General features: G+C 39.1%; 1 protein-coding gene across 1 annotated transcript in view; it reads left to right on the plus strand.

Annotated features, from left to right (window-relative positions):
• MFSD14A (major facilitator superfamily domain containing 14A) overlaps positions 1–25560 on the plus strand; it is a 34351-nt gene that overhangs the window by 6136 nt on the left and 2655 nt on the right. Inside the window, exons 2-10 of the mRNA XM_074370031.1 lie at positions 4799–4894; positions 11400–11462; positions 12213–12340; positions 14195–14309; positions 16862–17080; positions 17376–17489; positions 18316–18387; positions 23306–23418; positions 24609–24706. Coding sequence (XP_074226132.1) covers positions 4799–4894; positions 11400–11462; positions 12213–12340; positions 14195–14309; positions 16862–17080; positions 17376–17489; positions 18316–18387; positions 23306–23418; positions 24609–24706 — 1018 coding nt within the window. The remainder of the gene's footprint in view (positions 1–4798; positions 4895–11399; positions 11463–12212; positions 12341–14194; positions 14310–16861; positions 17081–17375; positions 17490–18315; positions 18388–23305; positions 23419–24608; positions 24707–25560) is intronic.

The raw sequence follows: 25560 nt of genomic DNA on the forward strand, positions 1-25560 counted from the left end.
ACATTAAATACCCTTTCTGTACCAGGCATTGGGCTATGTATGCACTGGGTGGCTAAGATTGGGTCCTGCTGTTAAGAGTAACAGTCTGTGGCCAATATGTGCTCTGTAACCACTGCAACCAGTGTGACTCCAGACTTGGGCTGTGCATTTGCCTGGATTGACCCTAAACTGGAGATAATACTATTTAACTTGAAAGGTTGTTAGGAAGGGTAAATAAGATTATGAATGTAAATCATTTTAAGTCTTCAGTAATCTTCGCTTCATTATTTTAATCTAATGTATGTACACAGTAAACCCAGGTGATACATGATACAGTAGCGAACAGTGGGATTTCGGAGTACAGAGAAGGGAATTAATGAGGGAAGTTGCAAATTTAATTAATGAATATATTGTCCTTTTAACAGTGTTTAAATACAAAATGCTGAATGCCTATAGTGATGAGTAGAGGAGACTTACAGAGTAATTCATTTCAGTTCTACAAACACTTAGGAAGCACTTTTGTGCTGTGCATGTACCACATGCTCCAGATCATAAAAGGATAAAGCATGGGGCCTGCCTCAGCCAGCATGAGCTTGCAAAAGGTGAGTGTAGGTTAAATAAAATGGAATAGGTACTTTACAGAACGAAATATAACTTTGTAGAAGTCATCTACCCTTGCAAGATAGAAGAACAAATAGGTAGATTTTAAAAGGCTTATCCAAAAGCCTAGGTGATGAAACCAAATCTATTACCAGTGGGAAGTATGATCTGGGAAATTGGGAACTGGATCAGAGGATGGAGATGGGCCAGAGAAGATTGTTCCTGACTTCTGGGGTTGAAGTTGGAGGTGACTGCCAGGGAACCAACTCTCATGCCTCCGTAAGAGAGAAATTACCCAACTGAATGGACTTTTGATATAATAATTATTAAGACTTTAGGTGGCATATCTTGGCATTTGGGTGGGGTTAGCTATGAGTTGGTTTATGCTCAAATCCGTCTCCTTCAGGATGTTTCACTTTGTACCTCTTGAATCCTTTCGAGAATCCTCAAATGTCATCTGTTGATACTTTCTACTCTTGATGCTGTAAACCACTCACTGATTAAATATCCCCCCCCCACCCCCCGCTTCTCTGTTAACCTTTTCCGCCTCATCTTTCTGCCCAGGCCATGATGACCCTTGTGTTATTCCCAGATTGTCCTGGGATTTTGATTATGGATAGGTATTCTATTAAAACCCCCCAGCCCTTATGTCAAAAGTCCTAACTAGAAGTTTTTGTAATTCTAATTCAGTAAAATATTTTTTAAATTTGTTATTAATTTCATTAAGATCATGTATCACTTTTGAATTCATTTAAAACAGGGTAGATGAATATGGATATAATACAACTCTCAAAATTACCAGTACAAAATTACCAGTATCTCTCCCCTGCCCTGCATTCTAGTTTTACATAGTTTTTCTCTTAGATAAACAAAACATTTTCTCTTATTTAAAGTACAATCATGCCTATTAGAAAAGATTTAGAAAATTCAGAACAGCATACTAAACAATTTTATGTCACTTAAAATCACTACCTAACATAAACATTGTTAACATTGAGGTGACTTTTTGTTTGTTTTTCATAGTTGAACTTACATACACAATTTTATATCCTGCTTTGATTTTTTTAAAATTTAACATTGCCATAAACATTTTTACAAGTCTTTAAAGTTTATTCATAAACAGTTTTTGTCTGCGTATTATTTGTCTGATTTACATAGTATGATTTGTTTATAGGATGTGTAACTAAAGGTCGAGCACCTAGGTTTCTGTGTTTCCTACTATAAATGATGCTGCTGTGAACATCTTTGTGGTAGAGCTTTTTCTGAACGTTTGGTTATTTCCATAGGATAGAATATTATTAGCTATTCTGAAAATTATTTGTTTATATTCTTTACGTTTTTATGGTGTCTTAGTATTTTTGTACTGATTTTCATGAGTGCTTTACCTGGTTAAGATGTTTAACCTTTTGCCATTTCTTGTGTATTTTACCCACTTTGTTTTCTTCAAATTCAGCGAATGCTGTACATGTTTTTCTCCAGCAAGTATGCCTGAAACTAATTTATCTTTATTCTTTCACCTTTCCTCACTGCGCAGCTGCCCAAGGCAGAAACGAGTCTTCATCTTTGATCTTCTCCTCTGCTGCATCTAGTCAACCCCTGAGACCTTTTCATTCTACCTCCTACACGTCTTTGTATCCGCTCCCTTGGCTCCCTCCCTGCTACCTCTGTCTCACTCTTTTGGGCAACTTTGCCAACACTGTCCTTGAATAATTGAAGTGTTCTTCACTTAAACAGCCACTTTTGACACATTTATTTTCTTCCAGGCTTTTGGCTCTATGTGCATACTTAAACACATCGTTATATAATTATCATCTGACTTTTTATCAGCATTTCCCAAAAAGTTTTCCAAGGACCTCAGGTGCTCACAAGATACTGTCTCTTTTATGACAGAAGGAGTCCATGGTCAAGTTTGGAAAACAGTGCACACAGCATCTTTTTGGAGATTCATAATACAAATTAGCATGTTAGAGGCCCTGAGCCGTTCTATTTGGCCTGTTCTAATGGGCGCTGAGTACCTGTGGTGAACAAAACCGGTTTGGAGCTTACCAAATCCTGTGGACTTTTTTTTAACCTTAACTTACTATACTTGCTCTGTTTGGTTCTGGTCATTACCCCTTCCTTCCTGAAACTGCTCCTTTGTCTTCTGAGACACTGTGCTCTCTTGATTCTCCTGATATTTCCCTGATGGTTTCTTCTTTATTTTCAAGGGTCCCTTTTCTTCTGTCCACTCTGAAGTGGGCAGAGGCTGGTGCCCCGAATCCCCTCACTGGTCAAGGGTCAGAGGTACTTAAATGTAGGTGTTTCTTGGGGTTGTGTCTTAGGCTGCTTCAACTTTCACACTTCATCTCACCCACTCTGGTTTCATACATCACATTTGCTGCTAACTAATTGTTTTCATCAGCCGTCAAAGGACAGTAGAAATGTTTTAAGTACAAGGGTGATCCTCTTAGGTAGGACCTGAGGTAACTGTGAGCCTCATGAGGGAAAAAGAAGTAGAAAGCTACCATCTTCCATTAGTAGACAACCAAACTAAAAACTTAGAATTCATTCGCTCCATCCCTCCATCCTCCATGGGTGCCACTCCCCTGTTTCACGCGCTCATCATCTCCTGTTTGAACTCACTGAGATGGCCTCCCTCCACACACACTTTGCGCCTCAGTTACAGCCTTTAGGAAATCACCATGATATATTAAAAAGTGCAGGTCTCATCACACTGTTCTCTTGCTTGAAACCCTTCAGTGGTTTCCTTTGTCTCTGGAGTGAAGTTGAGAAGCTCCTTAACAAACTTAGAGGCTGTGTGTTCTGCCTTCCTTTCAGCCTTAAACCGTTACGATCCTCGTCAGCTTCCTCTGGCTTTCTCTGTTGTGATTGTCCACGCTACTTCCCTTTCTTGCGTTTACATGTAAGCAGACGTTTATAATGAGGCTTCTTCCTCTCCAGGCTGTGAACTCCTTGAGATCGGAGAATGTGTCTTACTGTTTTTTAAGTCCCAGCACCTCTGGTACATAGTAGGTGCTCTGAATGTTTACTGAATGAATGAAATCTTGTACAAATTCATTCCCAGCTGTGGTCCTTCAATTCTGTCTCCCAACCCCCACCCACTTCCGTTTCTCAGGTTCCTCAAATTCAAGTTCTCCTACCAAGGGACTTTTCTAAATTCTGCAGGTTAGGAGAGACATCTATTTTTTTTTTTATGATGTAGCATCATTTTCAGTATATAGAGAAATCCAAACATTGTTAATATTTTCCACTAAGACTGTTCAATATATTGTCAAAACTTAAGTATAACATTGTAATATGTATTGATTAAACTTGTCTTTCAGTTATACTGACTTATTAATGGAAACTGAGTTTAATGCTATAGGTCATTGACTTTTCCATCCATTTAATATTACCCTTAGAAATATGAAATCCAACAACTGAAGTAATTGTTAAGGTATTTACCAGCAACAGTATACGCTGATTTTGTATTGTCTTCCTTGTGTATATCAAGTCCCACATCTCTCACATGCTACTCAGGACTTTTCTGCTTTTGAGCTGTGTTGGGATCTGTTACGATTCTTGCCACATACTTCATTTATATTTTTAGGGTTAGTGCAGTAGCCTCCTAACCATTCATCTTCCTTAGTTTTGCCCCCTTTAATCCATCTGCTGCACCTTTGCCAGAATGGTCTTTCTTAAAACTTCCATCTGATCCCGTGAGTCTCACTTGATATCCTTTAGTGGCTCCCCAGTGCCTTCAGAATTGAACATAGACTCCTTAGCATGGAAGTTAGTCCTGTGTGCCCCGAGCTCATCTCTCAGTGCTCCCCGTGTGCAGCCCGGGCTCTGGTTGTACTCAGCTATGGGAGTCCTGCAGTGCCTCCTGCTCTCAAGCCTTATTAACCGCCTTTGTGCAGGCTGCTTCCTTGATTTATGCTGTCTACCTTCCCGCCCCGACTCCTGGCCTTATTCCTTTACATCCTTTCAGCCTTCCTCCTAGAAGTCTCATCTCATGTTCCCACCCCTACCCTGGACTCTGTGTTCTCATTGCACACTGTGCTTATATAATGTATTTATTTGTTTACTTGTCTGCCCCCATCACCTTGAGGACAGGGTGTCCAGATGTTGACCTAGTGCCCAATACATGTGTGTTCTCCTTAAATATTTATTGACTGTTGTCATTATTGTTAGTAAATCTGGAATGCACTGTTAACTTTCTAAAAATCTGTTTTTACAGCCTCAAGGAATAGGTTCTCCTAGTGTTTATCACGCGGTTATCGTCATCTTTTTGGAGTTTTTCGCTTGGGGATTATTGACAGCGCCCACGTTGGTGGTAAGTAATCTTTAACTTGTTTAACACTGACTTTAAAATGTCTTTTTCTTCAGTTTTTTTGGGGGGGAAAGCGGTTCTTTTTCCTTTCCCCGGTGAATTCTCCCACCTGTGTCGTCAGCCCTTGGGTGCTGTGTCTCACTGCCGGCGCTGTCTCTTCCAGCCCTTGCTCTCCCTCACTTGCTGGCAGCGCTTGGGCGAGTGGGATTCTTCCGGTAAACAGTGGACTTGTTCAAGCAGAGGCGCAGTTCCCGCTCTGGGCAGGGTGGACAGGATTCTGATACTGACCGGCTCAGGGACAGTAGTGTCTGTGACCTGAATCACCCAGCATTATTATTTTGAGATTCATTCATGCAGTTGTATTTTCCAGATATAGGTTTATTCTAGTTTAGGCCAAGGATCTAGAGGGAACCACCTAGAAAGGTGATTCTTTTCATAGCCCTGAGCTGATCTTACTCAAATATTCCCAAGGGTAGAACCTTAGAAAAGACCGCTCTGTCAGACCGTACAACTTACATGCTAGCTGGTTTTCTCCTGTTGGTGTAGATGAGAGGAATGGAATGAAGGAAGGAGTGGATATGGCAGAAGTGTGTAATACCTTGAAAGGTGTAACCAGGATAAATGTACAGCTTTCCAAATCCCAGAAGAACAGAGTTTTAAAGTATACTTCCTTGTATTTTCATGAGCTTGTTTGTTGTTATACAAAAAAAGGCTTTTACAAAAAATTTCTTTATAAATAAATTGAATGATTAGATAAGTAGATTGAACTAGTCTGAGAAAATTTGTTCCCTATTTCTTAGCATATTTTTTATATAACTACACAATCATTACTGTATCTACATAAAACACAGACATTTAACAGTTATTTCGAATTATTATTTACAAGGCATATTCATGAATACTGCTAAAACAAGATTCAGAAAAAAAGCAAATCTCAAATAAATACAGTTTGTTTTGCAATAAACCGTGCATTGCAAGTTAGAACAGTTTGCTGAATAACAGTTCCCTAACATATAATTCTAAGAATGCTGATTTGATTATGTTTTGATTGAGATCTTTTCCTTTTTAAGAAGGAAACAGCTCATTTACCTGTAACAGGTCATCAGTTTTACATAAATGAATTTTCAAAATAATTGAAATGTGGACTTTTAAAATGTCTAATTTTTTTATAATTTCGGATGGGAATCTTTCAAATGTTAATTTACACGTTTCCTGCCTTCACAATCCATGGACACTGATTTGGAACTTCATCAGATGATGCAAGTTCATTGTGACATTTGTAACTACATTATACTGTAATAACCTGAAGTCAAGGACTACTGTGCTGTTGTAATAACTGTGTTCTCTCACAGCTTTATGTTAGCTTCCTAATGTTTCAGTGCGCTCATTTATAATCTACTACCAATTTAACGTCTAAATCTATCCGGTAGATCATTAGTCGTATAGTTTAAAGTACTAAAGCTTTGTAATAGCAAACAGTTCGTATACATTTATATTAAAAATGAGTCCAAGCACAGCCCTGAGCACTTTAAATACATTATTAGTTTTAATCCTTAAAACCACTTTGTTAATGAGAAATTAGCCTCATAATACAGATGAAGAAATGAAGAGTTAGAAGAGTTAAGCAACTTGCTTGCTACTCTGATAGTAAACTGCAGCTTTGGCCTCAAAGTTAGGCTTGTTTTGTTCCAGTGCTCAGTCTTGGGGATACTGGTTTAAGAGGTTCATACCCGTGTTCTGGGTAGTCAGGTCACTACTGGCAGTCCAACCACTAGCTAAGGAGAGAGATTTGAATGTTGGGTAAACTGTCAGCAAGCCATCAAAGAAAGCTTTTTGTGATGATTCCATGATTTGTCATCATGATTTGAAATGTGTATAGCTGTTTTGTTTTTTTTTTTAATTTGTTCCTGGTTTATATTTTTTTGGCTCTATCAACTTTTTGTTTAACTTTAATATCATTTTTTTCTAATTGGACAAAAAGAGACTGTCTTCTTTAAGAACAAGGAAGAAATCCAATTATTTATATATAAGTGCTTGCTTTCTTTTTTGTAGTTTTGGAAAAACTATCTTTTTGCTTAGTATATTCTTAATTATTTTTGTTAATTAAAGAATAGATAGTACCTTTGATTTTGGTTATTTTTTTTTTAAGTACTGAATTGAATTGTGGTCAGGAAAATGAAAAGTGCTAATTTGGAACTTAGTGAATTGTTTTCTTTTGCAAGTTTAATTAATTACATTTGTTTGTGTGGTGGGCAAAAAAAACCTTGGGGAGAGACCTAGGCAAAGTAAGAATTGAGTTGGAGAGTTTAGATTGTATCTAAATGCTGAGTCTTTCTACTCCAGCTACTTTCTGGTATTTTGGCCTTTTCACTTTAGAACAGCAAGAATCTTTAAAACATCACTGAAGGAACTAGTGCGTGAGAAATAGGTACACATACATTACTCACTGTATGTATTCTATATATATTGCTTTTTTTAATAATTAGAAACACAGTTTGTATCAATTGTAAACCATTCAGCTGTATAGAACTGTGTAAGGACGAGAAAGTTCTCCTGCGGTCCTGCTCATTCCTCCAGGTAACTATCACTTTTTAGGCGATTTGGGGTTCAGGGTAGGCTTTACCAGCCCCGTTAGGTTACACTGGCCAACTGGAGCTGACTGTTTCAGCAGTTAGAATGTGGAGTCTATTAATTCAGTGATTTTTTTTTTTTTTTTTTTTTTTTTAACCAGAGGTGAATATCCGGAATACCTGGGGAGTGTTTTCAGAATACCTAGGCCCTTACCACCTGTCTGGCTGAAATCAGAGTTTTCAAAGGCGGGGCCCAGGCATGTGTATTTTTTAGAAGTGATGCTAGTATGTATCACTAATTAAGAACCAATTTATTAAGTCATTGTGGGCTTTCGAAAAGGGTTTTGCTCATTTTGGGACTTTATGCCTGTGGTGTGTTGTTGTTGATGACTTTGTTAGCATCTTCTTTGTTTCAGACTCTTACGCTCCCCCGCTCCCCCGTGACGGGGCGTGGGAGAAGTGAGTTTCAGGGTCAAAGGCACGAAGTTGTAGCACTTCTTCTCTTTCTAAAAGTCTGTTGTAACCTTTAAACAGTTTATTTCTGTCTTATGTGTTTTGAAACTGATTATAAATGGTGCCTGCTAGAGAGTCACAACTCTTAACATTCATTTAAAAAGGAGTAGTGAGGATGAAGATATAATTTAGTCTGTGTTTTATCTCTCTCTCTCCCCCATCCGTAGCTCTCAAAAATTAAGTTTCAGCTTTTCAGTTTTCAAAGATGCCCTTTGAATTAATTCATTTAACAGATACCCAACCTTAAGACATATTAATTATAATAAATGTTTGGTTTGGGATTTATAATAGTCTTCGTTTTAGAGAGTAATGTGAAATTAAAAGAATTTTCTTTTAAATTTCATGGGGTTGCAATTATTTTTGCATTGTAAGCTTACAGAGCTTATGGAACACTGTGCTCTAGAGTACAGTCAGAGAACAGAGGCTGTGTCCTGCATGGAAGTCCTGTCCGGGAGGGGGGTGAAGTCTCCACCAGCAAGGGGAGTTAAGTTAACTACAAAGAATTTTTTTTTTCACTGACAAATGTTTTTAAGGACCGAATCTAACATTTTGAGAGGTTATGACTATATGGTTAGTTCATAGTGGGTGTTCAATCCATGATTATTGATTGACTAAATGACATATATTTACATAAAGAGAATTAGTGACAGTAGGTTTAAGGATCTATAATGCTATAAAGTGGCTTCAGTTTTTTGACATACTGATGGTTCTAGAAATATTTGATCAGTGCTTATGGTTCAGGCAGCTAGATGCACAGTCCATCTTGTGGAGCAACACCCTGCACTCCAGTCCTCGAGCATCTCTTCTATAGAAATGGCTGAGCATCCTTAGCTGCAGAGATAGTCCTGAGGCATTTAATGTTTTAAGGACTATTTGCTCTCAAAATTTTTTAAGCTTAGAAATTTTAAGACCCATAAAATTTCTTGGAAAATGTTAGATTTTTTTCTGTTTAGCTCTAAAATCCAGTGCTTAAAGTTCCTCCAGGATCAAAAATCTTTACAACGTATGTATTACTTGTTATATTTGTCTTTGTGTTAAAATTTTGTTAAAAACAAACATGTGGGCTTGTTTATTTTAAATTAACTATATTCCTTTGCAGTGGGTTATAAAGGTTTTTATTTTGTAATATTAGGTAAATTAATTTGCATAATTGTCATATTAAATCATTTCGAAAGCAGAATTTATCATCAGTTATGAACATTTAGTAAACAATTACTATATGAAAGCACTCTTTGAAGTACTCATAGAGATAAAAATTTATTAGATGCAAGGTATAGTAAATATAGTGCCTGTCTGCCCTTAAGAAATTTGAAATATAATTGAAAGGAAATATTTATTAAATATCTGAAAAGATGAAAAATAGAAGAACTAAGCAACACAGTACTGCAATATAAGAAATATTACAAAGCTGTATGTGACTACCCAGTGAGTGCTATAATCACCTGTTACACGGTCCTAAAGGCAGAACTGATCACTTTGGACAGGAAAGTTTGGTGCAGAGGAGCAATATGGAGGGTTTGGGGATCAACTAGAGAGCGAAGAGAAGGGGAACTAACATTTAAGATACAGAATATTGTATATGCAAGTATGCATATTGGAAAGCATAAGAATATTTCTATAACAGTAAAGAGACCAGATTGATTGGAATGGAAGACAGCTTGGCAAAGTGAATTGTTAGCAATAAGATTTAAAGTATTATAAAGCTTCTTGTAGGCATTCATTCTTTATGTCCTTCATTCTTTTTCACACCAAACCCATTTTTTTGTCCCCAGAAAGAATTGGCCCTTAGTAATAACTAGAAGAAAAGCAGATTTGAGTTGTTACGAATGGTTTTGGGATACCAGTTTCAGGAGTTTAAACCTTTATCTTCAGTACGAGAACTAGCAAACTGACCAGCGCAAATGCTGCTAGTAGCCCATTTTTCTGTAAATAAAGTTTTATTAGAACACAGCCAGCCTGTTCATTTACGTGCAGCCTCTGGCTGCCTTTATTGAGTTGAGTGCTTGCAACAGAGACTATGTGGCCCACAAAGCTAGAAAAAGCTGAAAATATTTTTAATCTGCTCCTTTACAGACACCGTCTTCAGACTTGTGGATCTTTGCTGTAAATAATACGGTTTCTCGACTGTTGAGTTTTGGGGCCAGATGCTTATTTGTTGTGTGTTGGGGGTGGGGAGGGGCTGGCCTGTCTATGACAGGATGTTTAGCAGCTTTCCTAACTCCTCCCTACTAGGTACCAGTAGCATCTTTTCTCTCCCCTGTTCCCCCAAGTTGTGGCAATCAAACATGTCTCCAGGCATTGCCAACTATCCGCTGGGGGTCAAAGTTACCCTCGGTTGAGAATCACAGAATATGTGACTATCATAAATATGTGATTTTTCCCATGTTAGTAATGTCCTTTGACTATTAAACATTTCATTTCTAACTTTCTTTAGGTTAATTTTTGTTTAATTTCTAGTTATTGGCAAAAGAAGCGTAACTGAAGAAGAGAGCATTCTAATCCTTCTAAAGGTTTTACTTGCAAAGATGTCAGAAAGCATTATCAGCATAGTTTTTATCCCTAAAGAGATTTTTCCCACCTTTCTTATTCTCCACATGGCCATTCTTTATTGCTTTTATTGAGAGACAGTGTGCTGTCATGGAAGAAGCATTGGCTTTGTCAAGTTAAGAACTCAGTTCCCACATCTGTAAAGAGGGAATATTATCTAATTCATGTTATTGTTGGGATTAAATAAAAGAGTATGTATTATATATAGAGCCTCTGGCACATAGACTGTAAAAATGGTGGCTGATGCTTTTTATTTTTTCAGTTACCTTTCCCTAATTGCTTTTTCAACCACTGAGTTCCCAGTGGTTCCCTTGTTGCCCAGTGAACAAACTGATGCTGTGTGGTTTGAGATCAGTCCTTAAAAAGGACAGAGGAATTTGTTGTACATTTTCATGGCTTGGGATTTTTTTTTTCTTACCTTATAAAATCTCTAGATCCACTTTTTGGCAATTAAAATTTCCCTATTTATTCTCCTGGTCCCCTGTTTTAGGTGGTAGGCCTGTCTGTACAGGAGCTGTAAGTCTGTCAGTTATATGTGGGAAGCAGGACAGCATTAAAAGTAGGGACTTGCAAGCCCGACTTCCTGTGCTCAATTTCAGTTTTGCCATTACTGTGTAATCTTGGATAAGACATGTAGCCTCTGTGTGTATCAGTTTTCTGATAGGGCTGTTATGAAGAATTAAAGGAGGTAATATATTAAAGTGCCCAATTTAGTGCCTTGTGACATAGTAAATGACAAATAAACATTTGGCGGTATTAGTATTTACTCATATGCATAGTGTCATACAAACTGAAAATTTTATAATGAAGGGACGTTTTAAGTTTTACTAGGACTAAAAAATGTAGCATGAGCTTTTTATTTTGTTTTTATTCTTTAGGTATTACATGAGACCTTCCCTAAACATACATTTCTGATGAATGGCCTAATTCAAGGAGTAAAGGTAAGATCAGTCATTATATATAAATATTTATGTGTGTATGCAAACACACGCATGTTCTGCCAGTGTATTAAGTTAGTTAATTGACCGATCCACTAAGTGTTAGTTTTTACAGTTGGAGTATATCTTGGGGGATTACTTAATACTTTTTAAATGAACTAGGTTTTAAATATGATTTGAGTCAAATATAGCCAACTATGTATAATAATGATAAACCACGTCATGACAGATTTTCCCTGTTTTTTTATGTGTTGCCATTTTCATCACAGAGATCTTTTGTAAACTAGAAACAAGAATATAGATTGAAAAGAAAAGAACTATTTAAAAGAATGCATAAGTATAAAACATATCAGTATGGTTAAAGTCTTGATTATTCTATGCTTTTTGTTATTCTATATTTACTCTTGATTCCATTTGATCAACAAGTTTATAAATAGGTAATTAGTCTGTGGACATAAAAACAGATAATTAGCATATGGTATTTTTTCTAGAATTGGCTAAGTAGGATTGTGGTTGAGAGTTTATTAGAACATTTCATATTTAATCCTCTACCAGAGCCCTGCAGATGATTCTAGACAGTCTTGGGAAATTTTTAAATCATATACAGATAAGAAATAAGTTGTGTATGTAAAGTTTGGTGATATGCTCATTTTAGAAACGAACTTATTTAAAATTCTTCTGTGGCGGGAAAATGATTTACTCTTGGCTCGTCAGCATACACTGTGCATGCCACTTTTCCGTTTGTCTTCTTAGGGCTTGCTGTCATTCCTCAGCGCCCCGCTTATTGGTGCTCTTTCGGATGTTTGGGGCCGAAAGTCCTTCTTGCTGCTAACAGTGTTTTTCACGTGTGCGCCAATCCCTTTAATGAAGATCAGCCCATGGTACGTGCACATTCAGATTATAGCAACTAAGTATCACTGTTAATTATTTTCTGAATATTGCTTTCGCTTTTTTTTCCAGCTTACCTATGTCGGTTTTAAATGCATTTTTCTAATACATTTATTCTTTGACACAGATAAAAGGGCCCTTAAAAATACAGTAGCGAAGGAATAGTTCATAAAGTTTTTTGAACTGGCTGCCACCAAAGAAGCCATGTAGACTGCTGGCTAACCTGCTTTTTGGATTTCACAGCCCAAATTTCCAAACAGTATTTTGGGGGCTGGATAATGTTGCTGACTTTTTATTTTCTTGAGTAGAATGTTAAAAACACAAAGTTTATCATCACTATCTGCATTAATTAGGAATAGGCTTCGTTATATATCAGTAAAGACCTGAATAATAGTTGCTTAAAATCAGGGAAACTGATTATTAATTTTTCTCTCCGTATGAAAGAAGTCTGGAGTTGAGCAGTCCCGAGCTGGTGTGACACTTCCCGGGGACCAGACTTTTCCTGTCTTTGTGCTCTGCCGTCCTCAGCTGTCCCCTCACCGTCAGCAGTGGGGAAGGCTGCTTGAGTGAGCTCCAGCTCATGGCACTTTCAGGCAGCGAGATGGAAGGAGGAGGGCATGAGAAGAGCGCGCTGCCTTCCTTTAAGGGGACTGTGGAGTTCCCCCCCAGCCTCTCCTCACATCTGGTCAGATTTCAGGCATATGCTGCTCCTAGCTACGAGAGGCTGGGCTCATGGCCACACTGATTAAAATCAAGATTCTTTCACTGAGGAAGAAGGGAGGGAAAGCTCACAGGAAAATGATTTTCCCAAGATGATGGAGCCCAGTTTGGTTGTAGGTGTGTTAATTCTTTGATTTAAGTTCTGTATCACTTGACTGTTACTGTTAATTCTACATCATGGATGGGACGTGTTTCCAAGGTGCATCTAGAAGGGTCAGGGGTATATGTGGGCAGGATCTTCCTTCCTTTCACAGGTGAGATACAACCCTAAAGGCCGCAAACCCTTGACGAATGTTAATCACACATGATATCTTACCAAACAAATCTAGCGCATGAACAGATAATTTGCTGTGGAAAGCCGTGTGTTAGAAAAAATTGGGGAAGCGGTTGAGTCCTGGTGGTATGATATTTTGAAAGTGTATTGTGATTACACTTGATTTTAAAAACTAAATGTCAGCTTTACAATAGAAACTTCTTACTCCCAGACAGATATTTTTGATTCATATATAGCAAAGTGTCGTATGCTTTTTAAAATAGCATTTGTTCATTTTATAGTATATTCTCAACTTTATTTCTGAACACTGCCATACAGCTTTCTTTTACATAATAACTGAGTTGTTTTGCTACCATGTGAAGAGCTAAGAATAACTTAGAAAAAACACCTCGTTTCTATATACAGACTAGAAATAAGTATGGAGTAACTTGTTCCTCGGGTTTTTGGGGGTTTTTTTACTAAATGTTGATTTTTTTTTTTTTTGTGGTACCATAATGGGAAATTGCAATGGGTGAATTATAATAGATTCTAGTTTGTTGCTGTTTTTAGTAGAAACAGCAACAGCAAAGCCACTTAACAGTTCAACAATTGGATAAAAAATTGACCTGAATACATGATCTAATTTATCTAAGTATTTATAGCAAGTGAGTTGCTATTGAGGGCCCACTGCTAGCTCTATGTTTTCATAATATCTGTGGCTTATGATTTATAGAAGAATTAATCTATAAACTGTCCTAGAAAGCTGTTGACTGAAATTAGCTATTCTTACGTCAATTCACTTACAGAAATGAAAGAAGATTAAGGTAATGGTAATTATTCTAACCATTTCTTGTCAATTGTCTTTCAATCCTAGGTGGTACTTCGCTGTTATCTCTGTTTCTGGGGTTTTTGCAGTGACTTTCTCCGTGGTATTTGCATATGTAGCAGATATAACCCAAGAACATGAAAGAAGTATGGCTTACGGACTGGTATGCGTGTTTAATCTGATGAAAAACACCCCATGTTATCTCATATTACAAAGAGTGGAAGCCTTTGCATGATAAGATTTATTTTTGCATAAATACATTTTATAATAAAATCATCCATTAGGCTACATTAAACTTTTTTCTCAATACAAAGCCATGTAAGTTTTGATATTTTCATTCAGTATTAGTTGCACATCAGATTGGAAATTATAGTGGAATTTCACTTATAGGAGTTCTTTTTAATAGAATACTAAAATTAAGGAGCTATTTAATATGTCATAAGTTTAAAAGTTACTCCTATTTAATGGCCGATCTAAAATAGAATAGGTTAACATCTAGCTCAGGGATCACCAAACCTTTTCTGTGGCTTGTTGGCTGCATATAGTCTCTCTCATCTCTCATATCCTTTTTTATTTCTTTTTCACTTTCAGCTTTTTTAAATTAATTTCTATTGAGTAAATTGGACTCAGTGATGTTCCCCACCGTCAGGTGCGCAGCGTGCCCCTTTGGTACAGCTGTGCACTGCAGTATGCGTGCTGCTGTTGTTGTAGTTACTACGGAGCTACATAGTTCAGTGTGTTTATCTGTGTCCACTTTACTGTGTGTTGGATCTCTGTGGCTACTCTACTGCTTGCGGCAAATTTGTCTCTCAGATTCTTTATTTTGCTTATGGGTGTGTGTTTACATCTCTTTCCACGTGGAAGGAACATTTATACCTAGACTTGGCCCACAAGCCATAGTTTGCCAAACTAAACACTGTTTATATTTAAGGGCAGTATAGTCTGTTTCTGTTAAGTCTAGAAACAAAATAGATAACAAATCATTATTAGATAGCCAGAAGTAGGACAGTGGTGAGCTTTCAGCAAAAATGGGACAAGCAGTTTTTTTTTTGTTTTTTTTTTTTTGCCCATATTTATCTTTATTTGGTGCTTACCAACTCCATGAGGTAAGCAGTATAAGTGTCCTCATTTTACATAAAGACGCTGCTCAGGGAGTCCAGAGATACTGATCCAGTAACTCAGAATTAATTGTCTCCTTTCATCTCACTCCCAAACCTCCTCAGCAAACTTGACTTCTTAGCTTTGGTGTGTGGTTTCCTTCTGGTTTCTTTAGCCACAGAAATAGGAGATATAAGCAAATGGGTTAAAGAACCCTGATGTGGCTTGAAGAGGAGGAAGAGCTAGGCTGTGCCTTTCAGCCCCAAAGGCTCTGCTGATACACATACTCCAGTGGCTGTGAGAACACCCCTCCAACCTCAGGCAGTCACCAGTCTACTTTCTGTCTCTGTAGTTTGCTTTCAATAGAAATTTCATATAAATGAAATAATCTAAAATAAAGTCTTTGGTGTCTACACTTAGCATAATCATAGGAGATTTATCCATGCTGATGTCAGTATTTCCTTTTTTATTGCTGTGTAGTATTCCATTGTGTGGGTTATACCACATTTTGTTCTTCCATTCACCAGCTGATAAACATTTAGGTTGGTAGCTAGATGTTTAGTTATTAGAATTTGATGTACTTGTCAAATAATTGACCATTGGCAATTGAATTGCTTATCTTGAGCATCTATTAATAATTAACAGCTAAAAATACGACCTCCTGTGAAGTTTACATCCTCCATGCAAAAGTCATAAATAGCATAGAAACAGAATAAAGCACAGAGTAGGGAGCAGAAGCTCATGCACCTCCCACATTAATTTCTAATTATCCTCTGAGGAGTGTGGTCTCTATCAGGTGTTCCCTGCTATCACATTTACTGCTGATTTGCAGACCACTTTGTCCAGGAAGCCAGATATGTCTGGGATTAATAGGATTAATAGTTTTTTCCCACCTGTGTCTTCTCTACTTTAATCTGCATTTTCACCAGGCTTGTATGGGCTTCCTCAGAATTTTAGAGGCATGGTTAGCGTTGTGCTCAATGCTGAGGATCGATGAGCCCATTCCTCCGCACCCTGCCACCTAAGATGACCTAGTTCAGTTTTGTGCTGCAGCTTAACACTGTTCCTGATGAAAAGATACACTTCAAAGTCTTGAAGCTTTATTCCAGCAAGTCTTAAATATGTATCACAGTAAACATTCATTTAATTTTAATTTATATATTGGGGGAAAAAATCACAGTGACACTGGATTTCCTTCAAGTATTGATTTAGGCTTCTTTCACAGAGCACTGAGGGTGGGTGCAGGCTTTCAGGGGAGTCGGGGAGAGGGCATTTTGGCTACGCTTCAGGCCCCCAACTTTTCTTCAACTAAAACACTTTTTGTTTATTTTTAAATCTGTTTTACTTACAAATTTATAAGTAAGATTTATCTGGACAGAGGGCACCAAATCTTAAAAGATTAAGTTTGAAGCCACTATCTTAGAGCTGATTACATATTTTTTAGTTAAGAATCTAATTCGTTTCTATTCCTGCAAAAGAAGAGAGTATAAGGAAAATGGCCCAGGTAGGAAGAAGAAAGGCAGGGGGGCGGACGTAAGTCAGAGTTTCTGGGGTGCTGAAGTTAAGGAGCCAAGGTGTCCTGACTGATCGCTTTATGTTGACCTTGATGTGTTGCAGGTTTCAGCAACATTCGCTGCAAGTCTGGTAACCAGCCCTGCCATTGGCGCTTACCTTGGGCGAGTGTACGGGGACAGCCTGGTGGTGGTCCTGGCTACAGCGATAGCTTTGCTGGATATTTGCTTTATCCTTGTTGCTGTGCCAGAGTCACTGCCGGAGAAGATGCGGCCAGCATCATGGGGGGCACCCATTTCCTGGGAACAGGCTGACCCCTTTGCAGTAAGTCTGCACCTTTTCCTTCTCTTAGCTTAAAAAAGGAATGTGTGATTCAGTGCAGCAGTAATGTTTTGTTGTGGATGTTTCTTTGGGGAAAACATTGTGATGGATTTAAAAAAATATTTTGCAATTCGTTTCAGAATAGTTCGGGGGAGGATGAAATAAATTTAAAAAAGAAAAAGAAAAAAAGACAACTAGGTGTCTGTATGTGCACTGCCAGAAGATTTCTCTGCATGTTTGTACGACTAGGTCAGTGTTTTGATGTAAAACCTGATATCAAGTCATCTTCTTGTTCTAGTCCTTAAAAAAAGTGGGCCAGGACTCCATAGTGCTGCTCATCTGCATCACGGTGTTCCTCTCCTACCTGCCGGAGGCGGGCCAATATTCCAGCTTTTTTTTATACCTCAGACAGGTACAGTTCTGTCCTACCAAGGTGGACTTTTCTTTCTTTGTTGAGTGCTACAGTAAAAGAATATTTAATCTTGAGAGAGCTACAGTAATGGAGACTTTTAAAAATGGCTATGATTTTTTTTAATGGCCCACTAGAGTTAACTTCCTGTCTAGTGTGGCTGACCTTCCTTATGCATTTCTATTAAGACTTGGCTTCGTAGAAAAGGTTAGTTTTCCTGTCAGTGTACATGGTTTGAGTTTGTTTATGTGCTGCTTACAGAGGTGATGGGATGTTTTAATCCACTTACCTGCTCCAGTCTCTGATTGAGAGCGTATGTGAGAAAGCAGCTAGCCAAAATGAGGGCAGTCATTTTTCCCTCCTTGACACTAACCTTACTAGTCACCTTTATCAGTACCTGTAAAAAGCACAACACAGTGCAATATTTATTTGTAAAATGGATTTTGAGTGCTTGATAGCTGTCTCCAGTTTAGGAAATCTAAATTAAGGGATTTAGATTTACTTAATCTGAATTAAATAGCTGTTATTTTCAGTATGTTAACACTTACTATAATTTTGGTTCTCAGTGAAAAACCAGATACTTCCTCTCAGGAATTCTTTGATTATAAATGAATTGTAGGGGAAAGGTAGAGCTCAGTGGTACAGTGCATGCTTAGCATGCACAAGGTCCTAGGTTCAATCCCCAGTACCTCCATTAAAAATAAATAAAATTTTTTTAATGAATTACATTTGCTTTTTTGGGGTCCATTTAATATCAATGTACAAGTAATTGCATCAGTATATTTGTTGTGCTTTTTTATTAATGTTACTTTTTCTGGAAACCTTCTAGATAATGAAATTTTCACCGGAAAGTGTTGCAGCATTCATAGCGGTCCTTGGCATTCTCTCCATTATTGCACAGGTAAGTTTCTTTTTAGTTACAGGGAGAGATGTTTATAGGTTCAAAAACACAATTCTGTTAGTATAGTCAGTGTTGATCAGATTTTGGTGACTGACACATATTCAATATATGATGTATGAACCAGAAAGACTGATTTACACTAGAGTATTTACCTGTATAAAATCAGAAATTTTATATATCTTACTCTTGTTTTACTGCTGATTTCATTCAGTACATGTTCAATAGCTGCCATGCGTTAAGCACTCGGGATATAGCAGTGAACATAACTAAATTCCTGCTATGGTAAAGTTTGCGTTCTTGTGGGATAAGCAGATTAGTAAACATGTCAATATAAACATATCAGGTGTAACGGAAACTCTAGAGAAAAGGAGTACAAGGGATATAGAGCATGGCTGGGTGTTATTTTCTATGGGAGGACTGGGAAGGCTTTGTTGATACAAGTGACATTTGAGCCAGAGACCCAAAGGAATGAAGAACATGCCACTGAAAACAGCTGGAGGAAGAGAATTCTAAGCGGCCAGAACATAAACACAACTCCGAGAGGACGCAGCTGGCTCGTAATGGCCAGGGGCCAGGGCGGCTCTGGTGGAATGAGCAAGGGAGGGTCAGGAAGTGAATCCCAAGAGGTAGAGAGAGACCAGAGCTCTCTCGTTTATGAATTTCTGGTAGGTTTAGTGAGAAACTTCAAATTTAAATTCTGTAATGTACTTCCCCCATGGCCCCACAGATGCATGCATGTGGCACTGAGTATTAGTACTATTTCTAACTCAGTTTTATCCTTAAAATCTTTCATCTGGAAAAACACTGCATTTAAGTACTTACTCCTGGGTATTAGAAATGTGCTCTTCAGCTTTGGGGGAAAATACATTGTTGCCCATATATAAAAACAGCTTTTGAAAAAAAAAAAAAACACCTTTCTGAGCACAAAGGAAAGTGCAGAAATAGTGAGAATAGAGCTTGATCAATTATCAAATGTTAAACCGACCTTGAATCCTGAGATAAATCCAACCTGTTCGTTATGTCTTACCTTTTTCACATACTGCTGAGATGAGACTTGCAATATTTTATTTAAGATTTAGATCGTAAAGAGAACAGGCTAACATTTATTGTAAAGATACTTAAGAGATTAATAACTATAAGGTCTGAAGTTCCATTTCATACTTAAATGAGCATGGGAGCTGTAGGTAGGCAGCTAGTAATCTGAGCAGTCACACTGTGGACTGCGTGAGTGATGAGCTAAAGGTGCCTTAGGGGAAAGTTTCCCTCTGCTCAGTAGCTGGCATCCAGCGCACAGAGGATGCAAGATGGAAAACAGTCGATAAGGGCTCAGAATCTGGGAGGGCAGACCTGGAAACCCAGCCGGGGGTTGTGGTCGGGTTTGTACTGGAAAGAGCGCAGCGGCGGCCGCAGCACAAGGGCTGCGAGTCTGGGAAGGAAGGAGCCCCCACCAGCCAGCGTCCGTGGCGCAGCGGATGCCGTGCAGAGAAACACGGGATACAGGACTTAAATGCCCATTCGGCTTTGGGGGTCTACATAGAAACACAGTTTTTGAGGTGAAAAAAATCACACTTCTAAAAGTAAATGAGTTGAACTTCAAAAACAGGTGAATAGGAGTATGTAGTCTGCATGTAAATACTGGTAATTACACTTTGTCATTATATGAATTAAAATATTATGAATAATTTATAGCCCCAGAGGTAGAATTATCTTGTATTCTCGTTTATGTCAAGTATACAGTTGAGAAGGGCTTGTCCCCTTCGCCCTCTCAAGTCGGTGAACTGAGCCCAGTGTCTGACTCTGCTCCGCAGCAGCGCGGAGCTGCCCCGAACCGCTCCTTGACGCCCGCGTGCGTGCGTCGTGCGTGCGTCTTGCGTGCCTTCGCTTCTGCCTTGCCTACTGCCTCCCCCTTCCGCCGTCCGAAGTGGCCCGCCTCTCAGTTCCCATGGGAACTTGGGTGTATCTCCGAGTTCCCATGGGAACTGCGGTGTGTGGTCCAGAATGCATTGTATTCTGAATTTTACTCTCCACTTCTGGTTGTTTTTGCCTCAGTCGATCGTGAGCTCCAGTAGAGCTCTGGGAAGACTGCGAAGGCAGGCTTGTGTCACATTTGTCTTGGTCTCTCTAGTGCCTGCAGCCCAGTAGGTGCTAAATTAGAGGTGACTGTTTTTTCCCATGGCGATTTAAAACCTTTAAAAAGTAAGCATTGAAAAATTGGGAGATGTTACATGAAACTATGGAAATGTACTTTCTCCTCCCAAACTGAGATCTGGTAACGTGAATACAGCCTTCCAGTGGGAGCCAGTCACTGGCCCCCTGGGGCCCTTACTGTCTAGTTTGCCATAGGCCCCTTCGTTTCCGTGGCACCAGTAGGCATGAGTTTGTAACATTTGCACTAAATAAATGTTTGCAGGAGTTCGTGGCTGTAGTTAGTTCCACACATTTCTCTCCCTCAGTGCTGTCATCTAGTCCTCTGTGTTCTAGTGACTCCCAAATTGATAGATACCAAGCCAGTCCCTGAGCTCCTGTTGGACCCACCTGCTGGATATCTCAGACCTGACATGGCCCCAGCCACAGTCTGGATTCCTTCCACCCGGTGCTGCCCATCCCGTTCACTGGCATCACTGGTCTCCTGGTGGTTGGGCCAGAAACCTTGGTGTCATCCTGGATTCGTTTGTTTCTCCTTACCTCACATCCAGCCCATCAGATGGTATCTTCTTTCACCTCTCTCTCCAAAATACATTTAAATCAAAGCATTTCTCACCATCTCTGTTTCTAGGAGCCTAGTCTGAGCCAGGGCAGTAGCTTCCATCTGGTCTCTCTGCTTTCGTACTTGTCTCTCTACAGCTTATTCGAGACTCAGCAGAGTAATTTTTGTAAAGTGGGAATGTAATGAGTGCTTTCTTGTTTAATACTCACTTTCTGTTGCAACCAGAATAAAATCAAGGCTCTTGACAAAACCTCATTTTCCTCCTTTCCCTGAGTTGTTGAACACATTCCAGATGCAGGGCACTTGCTGTCACCCCTACCTGTCTAGATATTCACATGGCTACCTCCTCCTCGTCCTCATTCAGCCCTCACCTCTGACGTCACCTCGGGGAGGCCTTCCCCACACATCCTGGTTCAAGCAGCACCCCTATCACACTGCCCTACTTTATTTTCTCACAGCAGCTCAGGCCTGGAATTCCCGTGTTCAATAAGTATGCTTATGCCCGCTTTCCTCTACTAGGAGGTAATCTATGTGCTGACCAGTACTTTGACCTATTCACTGTCCCTGGATCAGTGCCTTCAGACCCAGAATAGCCATTGGATATAGTGGGAACTGGGCAAATATTTGTTTACTGAGTGACCAAAAGTTGACATCAGTTAACTATTAATTAGCTGTGTCATCGTGGGTAAGTCATATGTCATTTTAACCTTTGGGACTTGGTTCTCTCATCTTTAAAATCAGAATTAGGGGGCACTGATTTTTATTTTCCTGTCTAGCACACTCTATATACAAAGTAAGTAATTTGTGCCATTATTATTACTGAGTTGAGAATATGGTGACATTTAAAATCAAGCATGCTTCCCATAAATACTTAGGAACTTATGGGAGGTGCTGGGGATACAAAGATAAATGAGAAAAAATCCCCTGCCCTTGGGAGAAAACCGATGTCCCCAGTTAGAGTGTCGTGTACACAGGAAGTTTTTGCTGACTGCTTACTCTGGGTGAGTCCCCTTTTGTGTCTGTGGTTGTCGAGGAATGTGATCCAACAAGGTTCCATGCCTTGTGGAACTCAGCCTTATTTACCCTCACCCGATTTACGGGGAAGTCTCAGAGAAGAAAGCTGTGAGTCTTAGTTGTTCAGGAATTCTTAAAAGAATCTTCATTTGCTTTCCACTGACTTATTTGTGATTAAATCTGATTAAACATGTCTCAATTTAGAGAGTTTTATACTTGATAATTGAAAGTTTAGGAGTATCAGCCAGTCATCAAATAATGATTTACTGAATTTTCACTTCTTCTGTGGACTTACCAGCTGTCTTAAGGGGTATATTTAATATTTTAATTTGAATAGCAAAAAATAGTTTCTAATGCCCCCAGGTTATTGCTGAATTTTTTATTAGCTTTGAAAGAAAAGGAAAAGCAAGAACACTCAATTCATAATATTGTGTATTAAATGATTATTCTGTGCCAGGCACAATGCTAAGTATATCATTGCCTTTAACTCACATGGCAAAGTTGTGAAACAGGTACTGTTATCACCATTTTGTAAGAGATCAAATTGCATCTCAGAGTGAAGTGACTTGCCCAAGGTCACACAGTTAGAGCCAAGATTATGATTAAGGCTATTCTCCCAAAGGCTGTGTGTTCTTAGTTATTACACTACGCTGCTCCCAAGTCATACTTGTTAAACTGATTTACCATTCACAGAAGCACCATGGTTTCAGCAACAGGACAGGTTAATTTAGGTGAAGGACATATGAGTAATTGTACTATTTCAGTCTTCTTTTAGTCAGGAGAATAAGCATTTTGGATTAACTTGGACCTGTGAAAACTGTTTTAAAGCTGTTACATAAGAGGGATCTCCAAGCCACGAGTTAGAACTTTTGACCCTACTGTTCACTATTTCTGATTTTAAGTGGTCCTCAGTAGAAGTGTACTGAACACAAAGTGCACCTTTTCTATTTTCAGTTTTCTAACTTTTTCCCTGAATCTGGATCAGCAGAGGAACCTTTCATCTGCTTATATAACCTGGAGTAATGGTTTTAGCTATAATCAGGGCAATTGTTGCTAAAAAGCCAAAATGTAGAAAAGTGGTAAATAATAGTCCTTTTATATTATAGATTGAAGGGAGTTACCAAATATTGTTTCCTTTTCAGTATTAAAAAGCTTATTCTATTTTAATAAACCATTTTGGTTTTTCTTATTTTCCAGACCATAGTCTTGAGTTTGCTTATGAGGTCAATTGGAAACAAGAACACCATTTTATTGGGTCTGGGATTTCAAATATTACAGCTGGCGTGGTATGGCTTCGGTTCAGAGCCTTGGTAGGTGCACATATTTTAATTTCCTTAATTCTGGTGTTTGCCTTTTTCTTTTTTTCAGCCTTATTGAGGTATAATTGACAAATAAAATTTTTGTATTTCTTAATTTGCTTCTCAACTAAGGCTCAGACTTTATCTGTCTTAGTATGCTTTTTCTTCTCTGAAAATGTATGTGACACAAATTTCTCACTGGTGTATTATTTGTATACTCTAGAGCGGCTTGAGAATAGCAAAGTGACGTTTTATACCTGAGAGACAGGTTGGGTTTTTGAATGAGCTTATTGAGTTTTTGAATCTCTAGTGAGTATTTAGTCCAGATCAGTCTGTCAGGAAAAAACATGTAATCCCAAAGCAGTAAGGCCCTGAAAGTTAGCCTTGTTTGCCTTTTCCGTTTTTCTGATTGGGGGGAAAAAAGGTTGAGTAACACCAGTGATCATAACTGATGGCAACCAGAAGGAACGGGGCAGAGTCCAGTAGTTTTGGTCCCGGCTTCACGCCAGGAAGGCGCTCTGCTTTTCTTGCCAGTCTGGGTTCCCGCAGGGAGGCGACGGCAGCGGTGCTGCGGACGCCAGGCTGCCCCGCACGCCTTGGTTTGCAGTGGTGTCTCATTCACTGAGCCGCCATCTCTGTTTGGACTTGGGCACGAGTAAGCATCAAGAGTGTGTTTCGATGGACGTTTTGTTTTTCAGTCTAGCTTGTACAAAGAGGTACTCACAATTTAAATTATCAAAACCATTTCTTAAACATCAAGCCAGCAGCACATTTAGGTCAAATTAGTGATTTCTTGACGCTGAATCACAAGTCTGTGAGAACCTTGCTGGAAATTATTAGCAAATGTTTTAAAACGTTTAATGGCGTTTCCTGCTGTGTGTTATCCACGGTTCTCGAAGCTCCCAGGCCTGCAGTAATAATATCCACACACTTTGCGGTTCGGTTGTGATACATGACATCCCAGTTCTGCCTTCGAACCCCACACCACTCTTGTGAATAAGTGGCTGTAGTTCTGCTTTCTAGAAGAGTAAACAGGGATAGGCGTTTAAGTGACTTGGGAGGCACATGGGAAGGAGGGAGAGCACAGCTCTGCTTTTCCCGGCACCACAGCCGTCTCCCAGTAGATTTTAAACGTGTGCTTCGACGCGGACAGGGACAGTGGGGACTAACACAGCACTCTCGCTCTGCTGCTCCCGCTGCAGGATGATGTGGGCGGCCGGGGCGGTCGCAGCCATGTCCAGCATCACCTTCCCAGCCGTCAGCGCGCTCGTCTCACGGACTGCAGATGCCGATCAACAAGGTGAGTGGACGGGAACTGGTGACAATGATTTAAAAGTACAGGATACTCAAACCCTGCGTTCTCGCTGGATTTTTCTTGCAGAGGATTTTTCATTGTTTTCATTCAGAAGAAAAGCAGGTTCTAGGGTGTTGCTCTTCGGTGGGTGTATGTAGCCTGGCCTCTCAGTTTGAACATGTGCTCCTGTCTAGTCTTTTGCTAGAAAAGGTAGTGATGAAAGTTGGCCACCTTACATTCACTAACCATTTACTTATTACGTGCTTGCTATGATGTGCTAGACACCTTGGGGACAGAAGATAACCCTTTCATTAAAATCTCACGTTTTAGCTATCTAAAGACATATAGAAAACTTACTATTGTCTTACCCTTTTGTGGCAGGAACACTTTAATTCCTAAAATGCTAACAGATGAGGAATAATTGTTTGAAAAGCCTATGTTTTATGTAGTCATAAGGAAAAAGAGGGGTGTGACAAACGAGTGCTAGTGGTCACTTGGCTGATAAATGAGGAAAGGCCTGTGGCCAAAGCAAGTTGCATTTTCATTTTGGGAGAAGATCGCAGAGATAAACAAAAACCAAACTCTGTAAAAAGGGACTGTATTTGACTAAATGAGGTCTTAAGTAGCTACCTGGGGACAGTTTTGTGTAACAGTTGTGCTTATGAACTCATGCCTGGTTTTGAGCCAGGAGATGTTTCCAAGAAAAGAAAGTGCTTCTGCCCACTTGCTAGATGCGTGCCTGGGCCTACCTGAGCTGCCATGTGCATCAGACAAGCTCACTGAACTTTGCAGAGCTGATGGCTTCTAAGTAATTTTTCATGCCATTGCATAAGTAAGTTGCTAGTGTCTGATAAAAGCTT

The sequence above is a fragment of the Camelus bactrianus genome, chromosome 9 (genome assembly GCF_048773025.1).
Source record: "Camelus bactrianus isolate YW-2024 breed Bactrian camel chromosome 9, ASM4877302v1, whole genome shotgun sequence".
In the NCBI taxonomy this organism is placed as follows: Eukaryota; Metazoa; Chordata; class Mammalia; order Artiodactyla; family Camelidae; genus Camelus; species Camelus bactrianus.